At 39.5% G+C, this 22639-nt stretch overlaps 1 protein-coding gene across 5 annotated transcripts in view; it reads left to right on the forward strand.

Moving 5' to 3' along the window:
- The window catches only part of KDM4C (lysine demethylase 4C), a 410995-nt gene that overhangs the window by 219809 nt on the left and 168547 nt on the right, over positions 1-22639 (forward strand). For all 5 annotated transcript variants that reach the window (XM_082656307.1, XM_082656305.1, XM_082656309.1 and 2 more), the window contains one exon: positions 2366-2474. In XM_082656307.1, the coding sequence (XP_082512433.1) occupies positions 2366-2474 (109 nt within the window). The remainder of the gene's footprint in view (positions 1-2365; positions 2475-22639) is intronic.

Here is a 22639-nt window from a genome sequence, read left to right on the forward strand (position 1 = left end):
GGGATTCTAGAATGGTGAATAAGTCACATGCCTGTTTATATTTGGTCAGCTTCTTTAAACTAGAATGGAACGGAAAGTAAGTTTTCTGTTTCCTTGCTTTCAATGGAGGCAGTTGGATTCTCAGTGCCGTTAACCTTCATCTTTATCATTTCTCTGAACAAAGCCTGACTGCCTAGGAAAGCAAGTGCTGCTGTTGAGGGCTGAGGGACTTGGTTTGCTCTCATCAGAAACGGCTGTGTGGTATTCTTTTCTCATACCATGGTGTCAGACAGTCCTTCTAAGTGATACAGAGCCATTTCATTTTTGTGTAGTGTGACCAGTGTTTCTTAGTATTAAGCGTGATGCTACGTGTATGCTGGTAGCAGTCAGCTTTAGTCAACCTTCTCAAGAAACATTGCGTTATTTTTTAAACAGTGTCTGTCTATCTGTAACTGGACTCCATGCTTTTCCTGGAATAAATCAAATGTGTTCAAACCTTACCTGCTATTCCTGCTGTCCAAAATACTCCTCCCCTAGAGAGCTAAATGGACCGCTTCCTCATTGCACTCAAGGCTCCACTCAAATGTCTTCTTGTCAGAAAGGGCTTCTCTGATGACCCCATATAAAATAGCCTTCTCCCCATCTCTTTCCATTCTTTGTCATGCTTTATTGTTTTATTACTATTGCTTAATAGTACTTCATAAATATTTATTTTCTACTTGTTTTTTGTCTGTGCTCCCCCCACCCCCACCCCCAATCTATATTGCACTCTTTGGAAGCAGGGACCTTCTGTAGCTCACTCTTAGAACAGTGTGGCATGTAGTAAGGGTTTAGTAAATATTTGTTACTGTTGACTAAGTTATAATTCCTCACATTAATTTTTAGCTGTTATAAACTACAGGTAAATCTCACCCTGTATTATACTTTGTGATCCCAGCTTTGATTAGAATGCTCTCACGCATTTTCTCATAATTCTGTTTTGGTGTCAGATGTCAGCATAGTTTCTCTCCCTCTGGGCCCTGCTTCTTCAGCTTACTGGGAAATTCCTGGGACTCCTTTCTTTTGCAGTCAAATGTTGATGCAAACCCACTAGTTTCGAACTCTTTCTCTAACCACACCCCTGCCTTTTTTGGGGGGTTGCTGCATGGGCAAGAAAGCTTGGAAGTAGTTTCTGCCTGGAAGATGTCAGGATGCACAGGACTTTTTCCTTTACCTTTGAAAGGAGAATGTAGTCTGGGCAGCTCAGACAGAAGATTTTACATAAAATTTAAGTGGTTTCAAGATGACAGTAATGTGCCATATTAAACAACAGCAACAACTTTTGATTTCCTGTTTGATCCTCAGAGAAGTGGCGATTCATTTTTGAATGGAAGGAGGAGTACAGGCTCACCTTGGCAGTACTTCCTCCTGTGTGAGGATAGAAAGCAAAATAACCTGCCACATAGTCACACATGACCAAATGCCATGGTCCTGTTTTGTTATGAATATATAATCCTAAATTTAAATTAGTTTTAAAGAACTTTTGAAAACTAGCTAACTGCTGAATTTATTGTAGGTTTGAGAAGCATACCCTGCACTACAGATAGTGTTTTTGTGGTTTTTTTTTTAAATATTTAGGTATCTATTTAGGCTGTACCTGTCTTAGTTGCAGCATGCGGGATCTTCATTGTGGCATGAGGACTCCTTAGTTGCAGCATGCAGGATCCAGTTCCCCAACCAGGGATTGAACCTGGGCCCCCTGCATTGGGAGTGCAGAGTCTTACCCACTGTACAACCAGGGAAGTCCCCAGATAGTGTTTTTGTTTTTGTTTTTTTAAATTTGTATTTTGTTTTTGGCTGTGTTGGGTCTTCATTGCTGCGCGCAGACTTTCTCTCATTGCTGCGTTGTGGCGAGTGAGGGCTACTCTTCGTTGCGGTGCATGGGCTTCTCACTGCTGTGGCTTCTCTTGCTGCGGAGCACAGGCTCTAGGCACGTGAGCTTCAGTAGGTGCAGCATGCAGACTCAGTAGTTGTGGCTCACGGGCTTAGTTGCTCTGTGGCATGTGGGATCTTCCCGGACCAGGGCTCGAACCCGTGTCCCCTGCACTGGTAGGCCGATTCTTACCCACTGTGCCACCAGGGAAGTCCCTCCAGATAGTATTTTAATATGAAGTGGAAGAATAGTTAACTGACTTCCCTGTCAGTAAAATTATTAATAGAATGGGTTCCTATTTCTTTTGACTTGTAGGTTTAAATTTCTTTAACGAAGTGTTAATTCCTCAGCAGGTGAATGAGTGTAAGAGTTCTTCATAATTAACTTGTTGTAAATCATCATAACCATAGTTTTTTGTTTTAAAACAAGTCTTTAACGGTGGCTGTTTCTCCCCCATTTGTGTTCTGTAACCAGAGAATAGAAGGAGAAACCAAAACTGCTAAAAGTTGGCGCCATCCACTTAGTAAGCCTCCAGCAAGATCCCCAATGACTCTGGTGAAACAGCAGGCAACGAGTGATGAAGGTGAGCTTGTGTTGTTTTCCAGAATTTATTCCGTATAGACTGTATAATACTCAGAAGTTATTCTGTCAGTTTGTTGTAACAAACTTTTCTAAAAAATGGCCTGGTAGAGAAGAAATCTCACCAAGTGGCAAATATATACACCATAAGGAGACCATAAGTAATACATAATTTATTTGGAATTTATATTTTAGGGATACATCCTTGCTTCACATAATCTAGCCATGTTAAAGTCTTCCTTTTTTTATATGATGGGGTAAATTGGTCATTTCTGACATTTGCCTTGAGACCCTCCAGAAGGAGCTGACAATCATTTTTCTCAAGGTATCAAATTACGGAAATAATATGCTTTGTGTTTCTTTGCATTGCCTTTGTTTTTAACTTGAATCCTTTAAATTTATTAACACCATCTGAGTACGAAACTAGATGCAGTACTTCTATATCCTGTTACACCTGGTGTGTCATGAAACATCCTTTCTCATTAACTAGATTTTACTGATGTGGCTTGGTGTGAAGTAGTTTTATTTACAACCAGTTACTATTCCTAGATGTTAACATTTGTCTGTTTGTCTTACCTAGTTGCCCCTTTTACCTCTCTTTTTCCAAAAATGTTTTTTTGTTGTCTTCAATCATACCTCTGACCAGCTGTTTCTTCCTTACAAGTATCTCATAGCATCATAAGGGTCTGTTTTTTTTCCATCTCTAAAAGGATCAGTTCAAGCAGGTTTTCTGTAAAAAGCCCTTCTTTGAGGTGTTCTCATTTCCTGGTGGAAATTGTTAATCAAGTCTGTGAGGATGCTGTCAAGGGAATAACTTGAATCTTGGGTTCAGGCTTCCATTTAGTTTAAATCCAGTTTATCAGAGTACACATCTTTAGCAGATTTTTTTTAACTTTTATTCACTGTCTTCTTTTATGCCGCATGTTTAGTTAGAAAAAGAGATCCTCAGTGTAAGGATCAGATAATGATAGTAGCAGTCTCTGTAATGCCAATTCAAGGTAGAATTCTGCCTTGAGTAATAAAAGTAATGAAACATATTTGCCTTTATTTCCATATATCATCATGTTCAATTTTTCTTTCTCCAACTTTATCATATGCAGCACAAACCGTTTTCCCCTTAGTGCCAAGATAAAGGACTGTTTTGTATAAAGTAATTAATACTTAATTTACATTACTTATGGATTTTCATTACCCTTCCCCATCATAGCCTCTGACAGCATAGCTTCTTGGAAGGGAATGGGCTATCCTAACACATAAGGAAAACTGCCTTCTCCTATGTCATTATCTTCCTAGGAAGTTTATTTCCATGTGAATCATCGTAAATTGGCCCAGAGTTTCTCCATGGAGAGAAGTTCTGATTTCGATCAGTATAGCTTGCCAAATTTCTAAATGGATTGGTTTAACGAAGACATCTCCAAAGTCTGAGGTTAAATATCTTGCTGAAACACTGGTGATTGTAGCTTTTGCAGCAGTCTCACCCTCTATTTTAATATATTAAGGACTGCTGCAGTCCTCTGGGGATTTTTGAGAATTGAGAGGAAAAATCAGAGAATTACAGTGATGGCTAAAGATTTTTACAGACTTCCAAACAAAGAGTGGATAATATTCCATGTCCTGGAGCAAATTACTTATTTATTGGGCATTGAATGTCTTTACCTCAGCCTTCTCCCTCTGTGTCTTGTACATCTAAAAGTGAATGAAAATCATCATTATTATGATTATAATTATGTCATTATTAGACGTCATTATTAGAAAGTGACGAAGAGTGGGATTAGTGCTCATTGGGAGCACACAACTCCAAATCTAGCGTCTTTTGGGAATTTCCTACCATAACTACTGGGCTCCTTTTGCACTCCTCTTATAGAAGTAATTGTGTATACAGGACAGGATTGGAGCATCTGAGAAATTGCATCTCTAAACAGCAGTGTCCCTTGTTGGTGAATGAGCATTTCTCTATTCAAGCTGGCATTTGACTCCCTAACAGAAAAGCAGCAGAGGGGAAAGATATTGATCCAGCACCTCTGGGAGCTTATGTGAGAGATAAGAGTTACCTCTAAGCTGCTCTTCTCAAAGGACAGTGCAGTGGCTCTTTGATACTCAAGTGGCCTGAAACTGTAGAGATCATTCTAATTGGTGGCAGATCCAGTAATTACAGGATCAGCAAGGATTTCCTGACTCTTAGCCTGTTCTTTCCTGGAAGATTTTCCATACTTAGCAGAAAAACACGAGGGTCTACAGTGGTGGAGCAGAGTGGGGAGATACCTAAGAAATGAATTGATGTTTCAGAGTATATAGCATTTTTACATAAAAACTAATATCTAATTCATTCTTTTTAGGAGGATGAAAAACTCTCTCAAATGTATACTACATATTATTATTATAAATTTATTTATTTTTGGCTGTGTTGGGTCTTCATTGCTGCATGCGGGTTTTCTCTAGTTGCGGTGAGCAGGGGCTTCTCATTGCAGTGGCTTCTCTTGTTGTGGAGCACGGGCTCTAGGAACACAGGCTTCAGTAGTTGTGGCATGTGGGCTCAGTAGTTGTGGCACACGGGCTCAGTTGCTCCACGGCATGTAGGATCTTCCCAGACCAGGGCTCGAACCTGTGTCCCCTGAATTGGCAGGTGGATTCTTAACCACTGCACCAACAGGGAAGTCCCTGCATATTCATTATTTGTAGTTTAAAAGAAATTACTAATCTGTCTCTGGTTTTCTTTTAACTGAAGTGTTTTTCAGTTCCCTTTTCCCTTAAGTCAGGCAGCTGCACTGCCTGATCAAGGTGATCCTGAAGCATGGATTAATATTCTGTATATTTTTCTGTTTTTGAAGCTAATTATACAATGTTGAATTGAAACAGACTTGAAAGAGAAGTGCTTGGGTGGGTCGTTTTAGTTTTGAAACATTCTGGATATGTATCCATTCTCCTCTTGTGATGTGTCACTATAACAGCATGTTCCCCTTCTCCGATTTCAGACCTTTGTGATTGAGTGTCTGTAAGGAAAGGGGTGTGTATGCAGCACGGGTGAGCCAGGGAGGCTCTGAGAATAACAACTTGCCTGGCCTCAGAAGGCCCTGAGTGTGAGAGGATGGACCCTGGCCGGGCGGGAAGCTCAGAAATCCGCCATAGTAATTCTTTTTTTTTTTTTTTTTTTTTTTCTGCGGTACGCGGGCCTCTCACTGTTGTGGCCTCTCCCGTTGCGGAGCACAGGCTCCGGACGCGCAGGCTCAGCGGCCATGGCTCACGAGCCCAGCCGCTCCGTGGCATGTGAGATCTTCCCGGACCAGGGCATGAACCCGTGTCCCCTGCATCGTCAGGCGGACTCTCAACCACTGCACCACCAGGGAAGCCCAGTAATTCTTTTTCTTTGGTTGCCGAAGATGTCTGCCCAAAGGCTCTCACATATTTCCCTTAATGTTATAGATTCGATTGAGGATAAGTGACTTTAAGGCTGTTCATGATCCAGTACCAGCTTCTCTCTGCAGCTTCATTTCCCTCAACTACCCAACGTGAATCCTCCTTTCCATCCATTCAGACAATTGTTTGTTTTTTCTCCTGAGTATGTCTGCTGCTTTATGCTTTCATGCTTTCCCTGTGATGCACCTTTCCATCTTGGGACTCTCACCTACTTCTCACCATTTACCCCTCCTTCCTCTTACTTCTCCTCTACTGTCCTATCCCATCTATACTTAGCTCTAGCATATCACTCGTCATCTTACGCTGTGCTTCAGTATTTTTCTCTGTGTCTGTCTCCTCGCTCTCACTCCTTTTGTCTCCCCACTCCAAGTCCAAGGTCAGTCTGTGGCTTAACTCACCTGTGGATCCAAAAGCAGGAAGTCCTTAGTGATTAATAACCTTGAAATCAGCCATTCAAAAAGATAATGAAATACTTTTTTTTTTTTTTTTTTGGCGGTACGCGGGCCTCCCACTGTTGTGGCCTCTCCTGTTGCGGATCACAGGCTCTGGACGCACAGGCTCAGCGGCCATGGCTCACGGGCCTAGCCGCTCCGCGGCATGTGGGATCTTCCCGGACCGGGGCACGAACCCGTGTCCCCTGCGTCAACAGGCAGACTCTCAACCACTGTGCCACTAGGGAAGCCCATGAAATACTTTGATATAACGTATGCTGTCACGTTAAAAGGAAAAACAAAATTCTTGTCCAGGAAGTATTCTCTCTGTATATACGTGTATAGAAGAACATATGGTTTTAATTAGCTGTAGATATAATATGTCACCTAACTCAGTTTTGTATCCTGAATGTGTTGGAATCCTCTTTCTACTGTGCCAAATCCTAGAACCTACTCAAAGTTAATATGAAGCTGACGTGTTGCAGATGTGGCCAGTGCTTTGGAGACCTGAGGGCCCCCAGAGTAACGATTGGGATAGTTGCTTAGCTAGCACCTGGGTGTGTATGTAGGGGGGTGTGTGTGTGTGTATGCACGCGCGCATGTGCGTGCATATGTGTATTTCCTTCCCAGTTTGAAGGCATTCTTATTCAAAAATTTTTCACTAATGTGTGCTTTTTCTGACTAGTTTTCATTGGCAGCAGTTTGTGCTGACACAAACTCAGGACTTTTCCTGAACTGACCTTAGGCTAATAGACATTGTACATTGACATCCATATTCTGAACATGCATTTTATCCATCTCCCTGCCTTGCCCTTTATGGTTCATTGTTTGGTCTTTAACTTCTCCTGCACACATATGTGCGTTTTTTAAAATTGAAGTATAGTTGATTTACAGTGTTTCGGGTGTCATGTATGTGTTTGTTTCCCACCTAAATTTTTTTTTTTTTTACTACATTTGTTTCCGGTATAGATTTTCCAACTTTTCCTACTATTGACTTACAGTATCTTCACTGCTTTTGTACTTACTGTGCACATAACCCCCTTGGTGAAGTGATAAGGTTAATGTTGTTTCTAAAGCACCTGTAAAGGAGAATCCCTGCAAACACACAGGAGACCTCATGAACGTGGCAGTGGCTGACGCAGTGATACTGTACTCAGTGATTCCCGTGGTTGTTGGTGTCAGTTTGAGTTGACATACTAATGCTGTCTGTGGAGTTTTGCTAGAGACTTAGAAAGTTAAGTTGAAAGTTTATAAGAAAATATACAAGATTGTTATCAGGTGATTTTAGTTCTCTTTTCTTTGCTGATGACTTTTAAAACTTTTTGTAATAAATGCATTTCTCTTATATTTGGACAAAAAAATATTTTAAAGAGACAGAGAGTGTGGATGTGATGTACTGGATTACCAGATAATCCTCCAGTTACAAAAGAATCAGAAAAATAATTGATAAATAAAACAATCAACCTTTATACATGCATGGAGAGGCAAAAGTAACATAAAGGGTCTTATTTCTCCACGTCTGTGGTCATGGTCAGCCAGCTGCAGTGCTCCATTAGCTGCATGACCCTCCATGCTTTGGCTCTGTGCTTACCAAGTGAAGACTGTAGCAGCCTCTGCCACATGGAGCTCTTAGGAGGGTTAAAAGACTATGTGTAAGGCACTCAGAACAGTGTCTGGCACATAATGAATGTTTGTTGTCTGTGTTGTGACATGAGGAGCAGGAAGAGGCTGCTAGCTGAGCTCTCGAGAAATGAGGGAAATCCAGAGGGGAGTCACGGCGAGACGACATTCAGGTGGGTAGGAGAGAGTGAATGCCGTGCCGTTTGGAGGAAATATGCCGGGACTAGGGTGGAGGCTGGGAAATCAGAGCTAAGACCTCATAGGATCCCCCAGACTCATAAAGTGGGACTCCTGAAAGCCTAAGCCCTTAGTTAAGGGTGTGCTAGGGAAAAACTAAAGACCAAAATGGACCATAGGCCCAGGCAGAGGCCAAGAGGTCCCGCTGCTGGGTCTCAGCTTGGGTGGGGAAAGAGGATAGGATAAGAGAAAGTCACCCTAACAATTCTTAACCATAGGGCTGCCGTCACATTTATGCCTCTTATTCCAATCAGAAATTTAAAGTAAAAGTGCCTCCAGGGCATCTAGCAGAAGCAATTGGAGAATCTTTTGAACCCACCTGAATAGGAGTTTAGTTGACTAAAAGACAGTAGATGCTGACTGAAGTCCTGACCTTTGTCCCTTACAAGTTTTTCGACTTCTGGCAAGCCTTCTCTCTGGCCTCAGTTTCCTTTTGTGTAAAATGTGAGCCTTGGTTTTGAGTAATTAGGGCTCCTAACCTACAGGTTCATGAATGGATTTTTGACATTTCAAATACCCTGAAATAATGTGGTGATATGTTGAGCTCATCACCCTGGGACCAAATTTTTGCTTGTAACTCTTCAACTATAATTTTATACGGAAAAATTGAAAGATGCCATTACCCATCTGTACTGTTTACCCAAGTGCAGAGGTGACGCCACCTACACGTTTGAATATTGACAAGATTCAGATTAAAGCGCTGGTTATGGCTCTGATTTGAGCTGCTCTGATTTGAACAGTTCAGTTAATCTGAACTGTCTTGGATAACTCTTTCTAAATCATCAGTTCAGCAAGTGCAGTACTATAATGAGCTGTTAAGGATCTCTTTGAAATTAAAGACAGCTTAGATCCTGATCCTATCTCTGTAATGTCTGCATGCCTTGAGGGTTACATTAAAAGTGTATTTCAGGCAGTGTTACAGCAATTTATTTTTTGGACAGTCTGTCTATATTAATATTATAATTCATTTAGTAATAGATTAAATATTTAAATATAGAGATGGAAGAGGTGGAAATTGCTACATTAATTAGAGATTATTCTTGGAGTTTGGCCATTATGTAACCTATTTAAGCTACATTTTCAGTTATTTTGAAGAATAAAATGTGTACATTTAAGTACATTTAAGCAAGGAAAATCTCAGGAACTCACATCTGACAAAATCTGATTAATTCCTCAATGTTTTTCACACTCATTTTGTGGAAACATTCGTGTTTATAATGCAATTGAGGGCTTCCCTGGTGGCGCAGTGGTTGAGAGTCCGCCTGCCGATGCAGGGGACACGGGTTCATGCCCCGGTCCGGGAGGATCCCACATGCCGCGGAGCGGCTGGGCCCGTGAGCCATGGCTGCTGAGCCTGCGCGTCCGGAGCCTGTGCTCCGCAACGGGAGAGGCCACAACAGTGAGAGGCCCCGCGTACCACAAAGAAAGAAAAAAAAAAAAAGTTATAATGCAATTGAATGATAAATTGGTGCTAAACATGTTTTCCCAAGACTGATTTCACTTTATTAGAGATTTTTGTTTTCTTCTGGGATTGCCTGATATTTCCTGGGTATTTTCTGAGCTTTACCCCATGTCATTTGGTAACTGTTAGTTCTGTTGGTACAAAAGCTGGCTTTTGGGCTCTTTGTAATCATCCCTCAAACAAAAGGACATTACTTTGAATTGGCTGTTTTACTTTGTCTTTGGCAGACAGATGTTTTGGAGAATTAATGCCCTCCTGCCCCTGGCATGCTGTAACTCCCTCCTTTCTAAGAGCATTGATATAGGTTTGCCAATCTTCATTTTGTAAAAAAATTTTTATTTCAAAGATTTAAGTGGATATATTGACTAAATATAATAGTGATGTCTTTTATTGATTCAAACTTTAAAAATGTTATTCTAAGTATTAGAATAAATTAAAAATTTGTTTTAATACCAAAAACATTTTTGCCAGATGGTAATGGGCACCTGACTCTGTTTCTGGTTAGCAACCTGAGACCTGCCTTCTAGTCTCTCCTTGGCTGTTAATGGCTGTATGGCCTTGGAAAACTAAGTCATGTAACCTTCTAAGGCTTATCATATGTATGATGAAATTGTTGGATTAGTGATCCCAAAGTTTCATTCAGACTCTAAAGTTCTTCAATTCTATCAAAATATAATAGGAAGAAACTATCACAACATTTTAAATCAACTATACTTCCTGCCTCCAAAAAAAAATAAAATAAAATGTAAGGTCCCCAATCCTAATATATATATGTAATAGGAGAGGATACTGTGTAGTCCTCTTGCTTCATGCTAGCCTTTCTTGGAAAAGCCAAATAGTGAAGTATAAGAACGTTCCTCATCAACAGTGTTTCCCCTCTGTAAAAAGTCCTTTTCTCTGCCAGTTTTGAAAAACAAATGCTGTTCTATGATCGTTGCATGTCATGCTCCAAATGTTATTAATTTTTACATAACGATCTCTTCTTTGTTCCATCAATTCTTATTAGCTTGAGGTAATATGATACTTTCATAATAAGCACGGTCATATTTCTGTCTGTTTAAGCAATAAAACAGCAACTTCAGCAGATTACTAAGCAGATTGGCTTGGAATGTTTGTTGATAGGTCACAACCAGTGTTTTCCTGCATTATGTGGACATAAAACATTAGATGTTGTTGGCACTCAGATTTAATGGATATTTTATCTAGCACTTAGCTTTGTAATAAACGGGCGTTCTCAGTTTAGCTTGATTTTTCTGTTAGCAAAGCCCATTGGAGTCCCAAGGGCATTGACCTTTTCTGCAATACAGGGAATAAAAATAAAAAACACCTTGCCCTTATTATGGAGTGGCTTGGTAAGGGTTTGATTGAATTAGACAAAAATGTGCTAGCTTTTTAACTCATGTTACACGGTTGCTTTCTGTAGTTTTCAGAATCAATCTTGAGACTTTTTTTAAAGTGGTTGGCATGAAGTCTTATGATCAGATGTCTATAAGTGCTGAAAGCATTGGGATTGTAAAATGAGAGTCAAGACTTTGATTTATTTGAATTCATGTGTGCCTTGTTTTACTCTTAAAGTCTTGTAGAAAACATCTGAGGAACAGCTTTTGATATTATAATTGTGTGGTTCATTCCATTCCTTAGGAAAATAAATTATTGTATTAGGTTGAAATGTATGAAATTGCTATTTGATTTTCATATATCTTCATGTATTACTTTACATTTCCTTAAACTTGTACACGACCCCTTCTCTCTGGAGACAAGGGTGTCTTACCCTATAGGCCATTGAATTATCCTGTGTTTTGTACTACATTTTAGGCATTTTTAGTTCTATCTTTTGTTTGGCTGTGAAACTATGAATATTGAGAATAAGCATGCAGTTTGCAAAGTTAATGTAGCTTTTAAAATTTAATTTTATAATTACTTTATGGTCTTCATTTTCTTTGTTTTATCTCTGACTATTGAAAACTTAGCTCTGGGCTGGCAGTGTTTTTTGCAGGCTGACATTTGGGGACCATTGTCGTGGATTTTAGGAAAAGACTTTTTACTTCTGGGAGGGATGTTAAGTAATATGTGTAAGGCTCCCAAATAGTGAGTGGTTAGGAAGTGGCTCACTTTATCATCATTTAAATTCGATATAGTATTGTTTTATTCTTTTTTCTGATTCTTAGTTTCCCAGTTTTAGGGAAGTGATGAGGTGACATTTTTTTATACATACCACATGGACCTCTAAATTCTACATTGTTTTACTGTTCATGTTTGGTTTTGTTTTGTTATGGGGAGACATTTTCAAGATTGAAAAGTGTAGGGATTTTTGTTTTGCTAATAAAAAAGTAGAAACCAAAGGAAAAAAGGTTTGTGATGATATATGAACATATTTGAATATTACTCAAATATTTCTATAGTTGTTAAGGTCTTTTCTTGAGGAATCATACTTTATGATGCCTTTAAATGAGTTAGCCGAGGATCTGGGGTAAGACTCTTCTTGGGAGAAAACAGTGAGTACAAAGGCCCCAAAGGAAGGCAGTTAGTGTGGCATGTTTGAAGAACGGCAAGAAGAACCCCTGATGGCTTTGGATGTGGAACAACAGAATGAACGTTTGCTGCCTCGTCCTCTTCTTATTTCCGTACATCCTCTCGTGTAGTCCACACCCTTGTTTCTCTAGTAGTTGTCATTGTGGCTGCTCTGCATGAAGTTCTCTGTCTCCATAGCAGCCGTTTTGTGTGATCTGCCAAGTGACACCTCTGTTAGTTCTTGGGTCAAAGTGTCTAAGGGTCCTGCTGTCCTTTACACAGATGACCAGAGCTGCTTTTAGCTAAGAGGAGCAGTTTTTTTGTTTGTTTGTTTGTTTGTTTTTGCAGGTAAAGTGCAACATACCAGTTGTTCTTTGCTTGGAGATCTTGTTTTGGCCATTTTAATATAGAGGCTGTTAATGAAATACTTTAAGAAACTGAAGGGTTCTTCCATGGGAAGTTTTGAACTCCTTGAAGGCAAGGGACTGTTGATTTTTGTTTCTTATCTCCAGCATCAGTCATATTGCCCAGTACACAATGAGTTTCATATGCTGTCTTTCACCTATCTTTGATTTGATTCTCAGAATAACTTCCTTTTGGTGCCATGTTGTCAGCTAGTTTTCCAAAGATATGCCAGCTTTTCTTTTTTTAACATCTTTATTGGAGTATAATTGCTTTACAATGGTGTGTTAGTTTCTGCTTTATATCAGAGTGAATCAGCTATACACATACATACATCCCCATATCTCCTCCCTCTTGCATCTCCCTCCCACCCTCCCTATTCCACCCCTCTAGGTGGTCACAGAGCACCGAGCTGATCTCCCTGTGCTATGCAGCTGCTTCCCACTAGCTATCTATCTTACATTTGGTAGTGTATATATGTCCATGCCACTCTCTCACTTTGTCACAGCTTACCCTTCCCCCTCCCCATATTCTCAAGTCCATTCTCTACATCTGCGTCTTTATTCCTGTCCTGCCCCTAGGTTCTTCAGAACCATTTTTTCTTTTTTTAGATTCCATATATATGTGTTAACATACGGTATTTGTTTTTCTCTTTCTGACTTAGAGACTTCTGAGAGACTCTAGGTCCATCCACCTCACTACAAATAACTCAATTTCATTTCTTTTTATGGCTGAGAAATATTCCATTGTATATATGTGCCATGTCTTCTTTATCCATTTATCTGTTGATGGACACTTAGGTTGCTTCCATGTCCTGGCTATTGTAAATAGAGCTGCAATGAACATTGTGGTACATGACTCATTTTGAATTATGGTTTTCTCAGGGTATATGCCCAGTAGTGGGATTGCTGGGTCATATGGTAGTTCTACTTTTAATTTTTTAAGGAACCTCCATACTGTTCTCCATAGTGGCTGTATCAATTTACATTCCCACCAACAGTGCAAGAGGTTTCCCTTTTCTCCACACGCTCTCCAGCATTTATTGTTTGTAGATTTTTTGATGATGGCCATTCTGACTGGTGTGAGGTGATACCTCATTGTAGTTTTGATTTGCATTTCTCTAATGATTAGTGATGTTGAGCATCCTTTCATGTGTTTGTGGGCAACCTGTATATCTTCTTTGGAGAAATGTCTGGGTAGGTCTTCTGCCCATTTTTCGATTGGGTTGTTTGTTTTTTTTGATATTGAGCTGCATGAGCTGCTTGTAAATTTTGGAGATTAATCCTTTGTCAGTTGCTTCCTTTGCAAATATTTTCTCCCATTCTCATGGTTGTCGTTTCGCCTTGTTTATTTTTCCTTTGCTGTGCAAAAGCTTTTAAGTTTCATTAGGTCCCATTTGTTTATTTTTGTTTTTATTTCCATTTCTCTAGGAGGTGTGTCAAAAAGGATCTTGCTGTGATTTATGTCATAGAAGGGCACATTCTTTTGAACACTTCTGGAAAAGTTATTAATCTTTTTATTATCATAAATATACTCAGTGATGTTTTTGACTGAATGGGAGAATAAAGGCCTTTTTTTTCCCGAAAGGATAAATCTTGAAATATTTTTATATAGGAGATAACTGGGTGTCTGTCTAGATTGGCTCTTTCTGTTCCAACCTGTCTTGTCATGTTAAAAGTTTAGTGTTTAGGGCATACATTTTAAGTAATTTTCTGGATGATCTTTGAAGAGATTTGCTGGAGACCCTACAGGTTATGCTGGAGACCCAGAAGGGAAAGAATTATCATCTGTTGAAGCCCTAGGTCTGTCTTACTAATGAATAGCAGCTGTACGGCTGGTAGCTCGTATACTCATTTGGCAGATGAAGGAATTGAGGTTTAGAATTATAACCAAACATTAAGACCACATAGATTACATGAATGAAACATTGTTTTAATTTATTCTAATAGGTTTGGATCAGAGCTCTACTCTTGTAACCATGCTTACCTCAAAATAGTTGAATAACCATTGTTCTAGGCCATGGGAAGTCAGGGCTTTTATAACATTTGTTTCCTAATTTATTACTTTAACTGTATAATGTTTGTTATAGATTTAATCTTGTGATCACTTAAACGAATATTTTTAAGTATTACTTTCTAGTTTCACTGTTTACTAGTTGCCCTCTTTAAAAACTTGTATATGCTTTTATATGATGAGCAGTGTAAATTGTTTTATGTAGAAAGTAAAAAAATAAACCCTTAATCATTAAAGTTAACAGTGTACATCTATAATAATCCCTGGGATCACGTCTTAGTGAGGCCCCCACCACGCCTTGGGAAGTGTTATTAATTGAGGGGGAAAGTTGCTCTCTAAACAATGGGGTATGCCTCTAGATTAGTATAAGTAGAAGTCTCAAGAAGGTTCTCTGAACATCTTAAGATTCTCAAGTGAATGGCAGCAAGCCTGACTTTCTTTTCAGAGCCAGAAAATTTTCTGAATTCCCTGAGCTCCCACTTTTCTAGGGACCTCCTCCTCCTTCTCTTCATATGCTCTGCAGGATTGACTCTTTCCCCTGCAGTACGCTTGTTGCTGCTCTGGAGTCTCTGGGTGAGCATGGGATGTACTGCTGACTTGCAGACTTTATAGTGATGTATGGACAGGACACATTTCTAGTTGTCCCTTTGAGACTGATCTTTTGAGAAACAGCATTGTTTATGGTCGTGAGGAGAGGGCGGGTCCTACAAGCGAGGGTACTTCTGACAGCAACGGTGTGGCTTACTTTTCCCAGGTGCCAATTGGTGTCCTACAGTTTAGTTTCTTTCTGACACTAATGACTCAGCGTTAGCACAGCCCCCGCAGGTTAAGGACTCAGTCCAGTCTCACCAGTTGTCCCCACTTCAGATGCCAATTTCAAGTCCTTACACCTGACCATTGGGCTATAAAGTCTGGGGATTCCCTACAGTTCCTCCTCAGGTTTGATAATTTGCTAGAATGGTTCAGGGAAGTCAGGAAAACACTTCTTACATTTACTGGTTTATAACTCAGGAACAGCCAAAAAGAAGGGATGCACAGGGCAAGGTATGAGGTGGGGAGAGGTGTGTGAAGAACTTTCATGCCCTTTGCAGGTACTTACCCTCTCGATCCCACAACCCTGTCATTTAGGGTTTTTGTGGAGGCCCCGTTGTGGCTACACGATTGCTTAAATCACTGTCTATTTGGCGATTGACTCAGTCTCCAACCTCTCTCCCTTCCCCTGACGTCAGAGGTGGGGCTGAAGTGCTAACCCTCTACTCATGCATTGACTTTGTATTCATGCCTTGGTCTTTCTGGTGACCAGCCCCAATCCTGAAGCTATCTAGGCGCCCCCAGCCACCGGTCATCTCATTAGCTGACAAAAGACACTTTTCAGTTCTGCGATTCCAAGGGTCTTAGAAGCTCTTGTGTCGGGAACTAGGGACTAAGACCAAATATTAATATTTTAACCAATGATGTTCCTCTCACCCATATCATTCAGGAAATTCCAAGGGTTTTAGAAGTTCTGTGCCAGAAACCAGGAAAAGACCAAATAAATGTTTCTTTTTATGTGACAATATCATAGCGAGTATGATTTAAATAGCAAGCTGGGAGGATCATTTTGGAGAAGTATTTAAAATACATTGGAGGGACCTCCCTGGTGGTCCAGCAGTAAAGAATCTGCCTTCCAATGCAGGGGACGCAGGTTCGATCCCTGATCAGGGAACTAAGATCCCACATGCCGCAGGGCAACTAAGCCCGGGCGCCACAGCTATTGAGCTCGTGCGCTGCAGTGAGAGAGCCTGCGTGCCGCAAACTACAGAGCCCACATTCTCTGGAGCCCACACGCCACAGCTAGAGAGAGAAAACCCGCACGCCACAGCTAGAGAGAAGCCCGAGCGCTGCAACGAAGAGACCGAGTGCCACAATGAAAGATCCTGCATGCTGCAACTAAGACCCGATGCAGCCAAAAAAATAAAGAAGATAAATAAATAAATAAGATAAATAAATATTTAAAATACATTGGAAGGATGGAGGGAAGTTGTAAGCAGGCTGCCTGTGAGGGGCTACTTACTGTGATTTTATCTGCAAGTAATTTTAGAGGCAGAAGTTGTGGTTGACCTCTTAGTACCCAGCTGTCACAAGTATAAATCAAATATTGTGGTTTAACTTTTATTTCTTCTTGAGCACTCTTAGTGGATTCTATATGCATATCTATTTCTACTGCCTTTCTCCAAGAGCTTTTATTTCTGCCAGAAATATTCGGAGTTGGAGGCAAAAGCTTGGTTTCCTAGGTGTAAGTCAGAAAGAATACTTTTAATATTCTGGGATACTGTGTGCATGATCCAGGAGCTTGGTGCTTCGTTTGTAGGCAGGTAGGTTCTACTGATTGTTTTTTAGTGATGTGGGGATTGGAAAATTTTAGAGCAGCCATTGAGGGTGCTGCTGGTATGACAGCAGTGTTTTCAGTGGTTTACTTCAGTACGTTTATCCAGGGTCATGTCTGTTTTCCCCGTTCCCCCACCACAGTAGTGCTGGTCAGGGGGCTGGCTGTCCTTCATAGGAGGCCGCTTTAACCAAGGAAACACGTCTCCTCTCGTATTTCTGTAAAGAACAACAGTCCAGGAGTCTAGATTTCTGCCATGCGGTAAGAGGCTCACCAAGAAAAAAGATAATTAAGTGTTGGCATAGAATTTTTTTTTCTTCCCTGCTATAGCTGGCAAACCTTGCAGACCTTGAAGAAATGAGAGAAAAGAAGGCTTTCTTGCAGTATTGACTTGTTTTCTTTTTGCTTAAGCATTACTCGTTGATTGAGGAAAACAGTTGATGAGATTCTTGCTTGACTGTGAGAACACAGTCTGCACCAGCTTTATTAGGGCTGTGTTGTTCAACAGTGACTTCGTGATACTAATACTTTTGGGTGAAAGTGCACATGTATAGTCAGTGATTCTCAGTCTTTTCCTCAGGACTGCTTATGCTCAGAATCATTTTGAGGACCCCAAAGAGGTTTCATTTCATCTCCTTTCTTTTCATTTCCTTTCTTGAACTCCTTTCCCTTCCCTTCCCTTCCCTTCCCTTCCCTTCCCTTCCCTTCCCTTCTCTTCTCTCCCCACCCCATTTGCCCCCTTGCCCCTTTGCCCCCTTTTCCTTCCCGTGGATTTACCTTAATGGTACTTACTTGCTGAAAGTTAAAACAGGGAAACATTTAAAGTAACAATCATAAATGCATAAACAGTTACATTTCTTTTCTTGAATTCATCAATTAGTTTTATTTTCTAGGTTAAAAACCCCAAATTACTCTCATCTTTATTCATGTTTTCTATTATTAAAACAATTATTATTTTTTGTTCTTTTAAAAAAAATTTTTTTTAATTAAAAAAAATTTTTTATGGAAAGCCATTTTATTTTAAATATAGCAGTGTGTACATGTCAATCCCAAACTCCCAGTCTATCCCTCCCCGCCCCACTTCCCCACCCCCGCCCACCCTCGTAACCGTAAGTTTGTTCTCTAAGTCTGAGTCTGTTTCTGTTTTGTACTTATTTGCTGAAAGTTAAAATGGAAAAATCTAAAGTAACAATAATAAATGCATAAACAGTTACATTTATTTTTATAAGAAAATAACAGTTTTCCCAAACCATAAAAATAAAGAGAAGAACAGCATTGTTTTACATTTTTTGCAGAGCTCTTTAATATTGGGTTTAATAAAAATTGGATTCTCATGTCTGTTCTGCATTCAGTCTGTTGGACCATGTTGTTCTGGTTGAGGTATATTTGAAGAAAGTCCAGCTTACTAGGGATACATGGTTAGAAGGGGTGCAGTATTTTAATAGCCATAAAACTTGACAAATGGTGGTTTTTTAAAGATTAGTTGCAACATGAAATCTGAAATCCCATCAGTGAACTTTTTGTTCTCTATTAAGCTAAAAATTCATTGGTCTGTCTTGCACTTTGAGTGGCTCTTATATGCATGCGTGATTTTGTAACGTCATGCATTGGTAAACAAAGATCTGTGTCATACAGGTCTTTTTATATAATATAAAAAAATTACATTTGTTATTTTCACCATCAATTCCATTAGAAATAGCTTTAATTATTGGGAAGCTGTCAAGCTCACAAAAGTGGATACAAATTTTCCAAAGTTCTAATTTTGACTCAGAAGCTTGAATTTCATCATTGTCAACAAATACTGTCCATAGTTTTTTTGTTAAAATGAAAGCTTTCTTTGTTCACTTCCATTGCTGCCAGATACTCAAGTCTGAATAACCATAGCTTGTCTGTTAGTCATTCGTTCAAGTAAAAATGGTGTTCCATGAAAAAGGCAGCTCATTCAACATGTGATTCAATTAATTGCACATGTGCTTTTCCCAAGACAACCATTGAACTTCAGGGTGCGGCAGAAGTGCTTTATGCATACATCCCATTTTATTGCACATTTAATAAAATTGATACTTTTTTTTTTTTTTTGCTTCATCAAGTCATTGTTAAGAGAACACCCCCCCACTGCCAACTGCAGATTTGAGATAGTCAAGAATATAACGACTGCATTGGTGCCACTGCCTTGATTCAAGCTAAGGCACCAACAGTTTTACCCTTCATTGCTTTTGTCTCACCGTTACAGATGTCAGCAGTGTGACACAGGCAAATAACGTCTTCGTGTTATTATTTTTTCAGTTTATTTTTTAAATTAATTTTTATTATAGTTGCTCCCTCATGTTATTATGAAATTGACCATACAGACCTCATGAAATTGTGTTGTGTGTCTCCTAGAGTACACAGACCTTACTTTGAGAACTGCTGTTACACTATTAGCTCTTCTTTTGTTCTTGTTGAGAATACAGTTGGGAAAGAAGGGAGTTCTATGCTGGTAACATTTTCACAGATTTCCCAAACTTTGATGCATTTGCACCAAGGGACCTTTCCTTTGCCTCATTCTCTCTTGATTCTATAGCAAACTGTGGCACTCGGGGTGAGACTCAGAGCTTCTGAATGTTGCTGTGCTGGTATATTAAAAAAAGAGATAATTATAGTAATAAAAACATTGGTATTCATTGAATGCTTACAATGTCCATGTCCTTGTATGGTTTTTTTTTTTGATTTGATATTTGTATATATTGTGGAATGATCACCAAAATTAGTCTAGTTAACACACATCACCACACAGTTACAAATTTTTTTCTTGTGGTGAGAAAAAGATCCACTGTGTTAGCAACTTTTAAATATACAATACAGTATTAATCAATCAATCAATTACTAGTTAACTATTACTAGTTAACAATTACTAGTTAATTATTACTGATACTATTGATATCTTAAAATTATATAATAGGTAACTATTTTTTTAACATCTTTATTGGAGTATAATTGCTTTACAATGGTGTGTTAGTTTCTGCTGTATAACAAAGTGAATCAGCTATACATATACATATATCCCCATATCTCCTCCCTCCTTGTATGTTTAATATCTGCCCCTGCCCTCTTCTTTTGTGAAGGTGTTGTGAAAACTAATTTGATATTTAAAAAATCTTTAAAACAGTGTGGTCTATTTTCATTGCCTGACATCTTACAAAATGCATCATATAGGGAAGTAAATATATACCAACGAGATTACAGTGTACCTTTAGAGGTTCATTAGTTAACTATAGTTGAAGAAGAGGAGGAGGAGAGGAAATTCCTAGGCATAGTGATGCCAAATGATCAAAACACTTAGAAGCTACGATGCAAAAAACATTTTCCCTCTTCCGTATATTGGAAGATAGAAAGTATTTTTTTCAAAAGTAACTGGATGAAGAAGGTACACTAAAAAGAGACCAGAAACAGGAAAGGTGTTTAGAGGCTGAAAGGGAGGATTTTCATTTGGAATTGTGTGATGATGAGAGTATGTAGATATCCTGAAAGTACTTTGCCCCCCAGAATATTTAAGGCTTGTAGTTTACATGAATATCATGAGTCTGGGAAAGGCAATAGCTAAGGTTAGTCTATTCTTGAACAATGCCATGGTTCAAAGGTAAGCAAGAGCTCTTGGAGATAGAGGAGGGGTGAATAATTTGATGAGATAATTTCAGGAAGACAAAATACTTACCGTCAAGAATGTGCCAATGTTTCTGACTTTTAAAACTAAGTTAAGGGCTTCCCTGGTGGCGCAGTGGTTGAGAGTCCGCCTGCCGATGCAGGGGACATGGGTTCGTGCCCCGGTCCAGGAAGATCCCACATGCCGCGGAGCGGCTAGGTCCGTGAGCCATGGCTGCTGAGCCTGTGCGTCCAGAGCCTGTGCTCCGCAATGGGAGAGGCCACAACAGTGAGAGGCCCGCGTACCGCAAAATAAATAAATAAATAAAAATAAAACTAAGTTAAAATCTGAATAATCATTATCATGTACTTATGATTAAATGCCGTCTCTTTTTCCCCTCTCATAAAATTCAGCATGGAATTGACAGACAGATCATATGAAAATAAGATAATTGGATGGATTTTACGTAATAACATGTGCATTATATAATCACTTCAGAATTTACAAAGAATTTTAGTACTTTGGAATTTAAAAAGAAATTTTACATTTACTATTTCATTTTAATATTAAAAAGGAAAAAAAAACCTGAAATAGGTGAGAAAGGAATAATCACCATATGAGAATCTATCTTACGGAAAGAGTTAGAATTTAAAGCTAGGTCTTTGGGGGAGTTCCCTCGCAGTCCAGTGGTTAGGACTCAGCGCTTTCACTGCCGTGGCCCCAAGTTCAATCTCTGGTCAGGGAACTAAGATCCTGTTAAGCCGTGTGGTGCGGTGGGGGGGAAAAAAAAAGCTAGGTCTCTGGACAGACAGTTCCTGTACTTGGGACTGCACAGTGTTCCTGCCATGCTGCTTTGCATACTCTGGCCTGGAGAGCATCCAAACAGAAGACAAATGCTCTTTGGGCCAGAATGTGACGTCATTTGGGGGCAGGACAGCTGTAGAGCAGGGTCCTCTACCAGGTCAGTGTTGAGTCTGAGGACAAGTTCAAGGTGTGTCCTAGATCAAGTCTTAGACCAAGTCTGCCAGAGGGCTTGGCACACACACTTTTCTGCTCTCTGGCTCCATTGTTAAGAATTGTTCTTTTCCCGTACTTCTTGTTCATTTTCACTAGGCTTTTAGGAATTAAATATTTCCTTAATCCCTAAAAATATTTTGAGAACTCATCACCTTATCTTATGACCATCTAAAGGAATAAAAGCATCATCCGCCTTGTGAGTTTCCATCTTTTTTAATAAAGCAAATGATACGATAAATTCATTGTGAGCCAATAAGTAGAGTCCAAGTTATTCAAACCCAAGGTTTTTTTTTTTTTCAGTTTAGATCTCATTTTTAGTATGTATGTTGGAGATATTAGCTATTAGACTTTTTGGTATTTCAAGTTCCTGGTTAACTTTCACTCCCATCTTTCATTTGTCAAATTTTGGTCTTCACAGTATGTCTTCTATTGTGTATTATAAGGAAACTGAGGTGGAAACTGTTAACGTTTAGTGTCAGATTACTTTATTTCAAATGTAGGCAAAGGTTCTTACCTTTGTTTCAAACACTGCCTCTGACTGAATGCTAAGCATTTTCCACTGTAAATGATAATGCTGCTGCCGCTGCCGATACCATCACCACCACCAGCACCGCCATGGAAACAGGAACGTTCCCTTGTGCTTCAGTTGGCATTTGATGTCTTTTGAATTATTTTCAGCCTAATTTAGCTGTTCCTATTTTCCACTTGAGCAAATCCACTTTGACTTTTTCTAAAACAGGTAAGTCAACAAGGCAAGGAAAGGAGCACATTAGTTCATAGGTATACCCCTTCTGGGACTTGAGGACATTGCTCTACAGTATTTATTTGTAGCCCTGAGACAGCTGGTGAGGAAGTTTAGAGTGTATCACAGCTATATAGATATCAAGTACTAGAGGTAGCTGTGGTTGCTGCCACCCGCTTTGATATACTGTCCTCTGCTATGGGCGTGAGGAATTTTTCCTCTTAACCTGTTATGTCTTTCTGTATTTTTCTGGCCTTCTATAAATTTTTGTAAAATGTCATTTTTGTGGCATAGATCTATGCCTCTTTCATGTTAACAGATATACATGCTTAA

This window comes from Grampus griseus (assembly GCF_964374135.1).
Source record: "Grampus griseus genome assembly, chromosome: 6".
In the NCBI taxonomy this organism is placed as follows: Eukaryota; Metazoa; Chordata; class Mammalia; order Artiodactyla; family Delphinidae; genus Grampus; species Grampus griseus.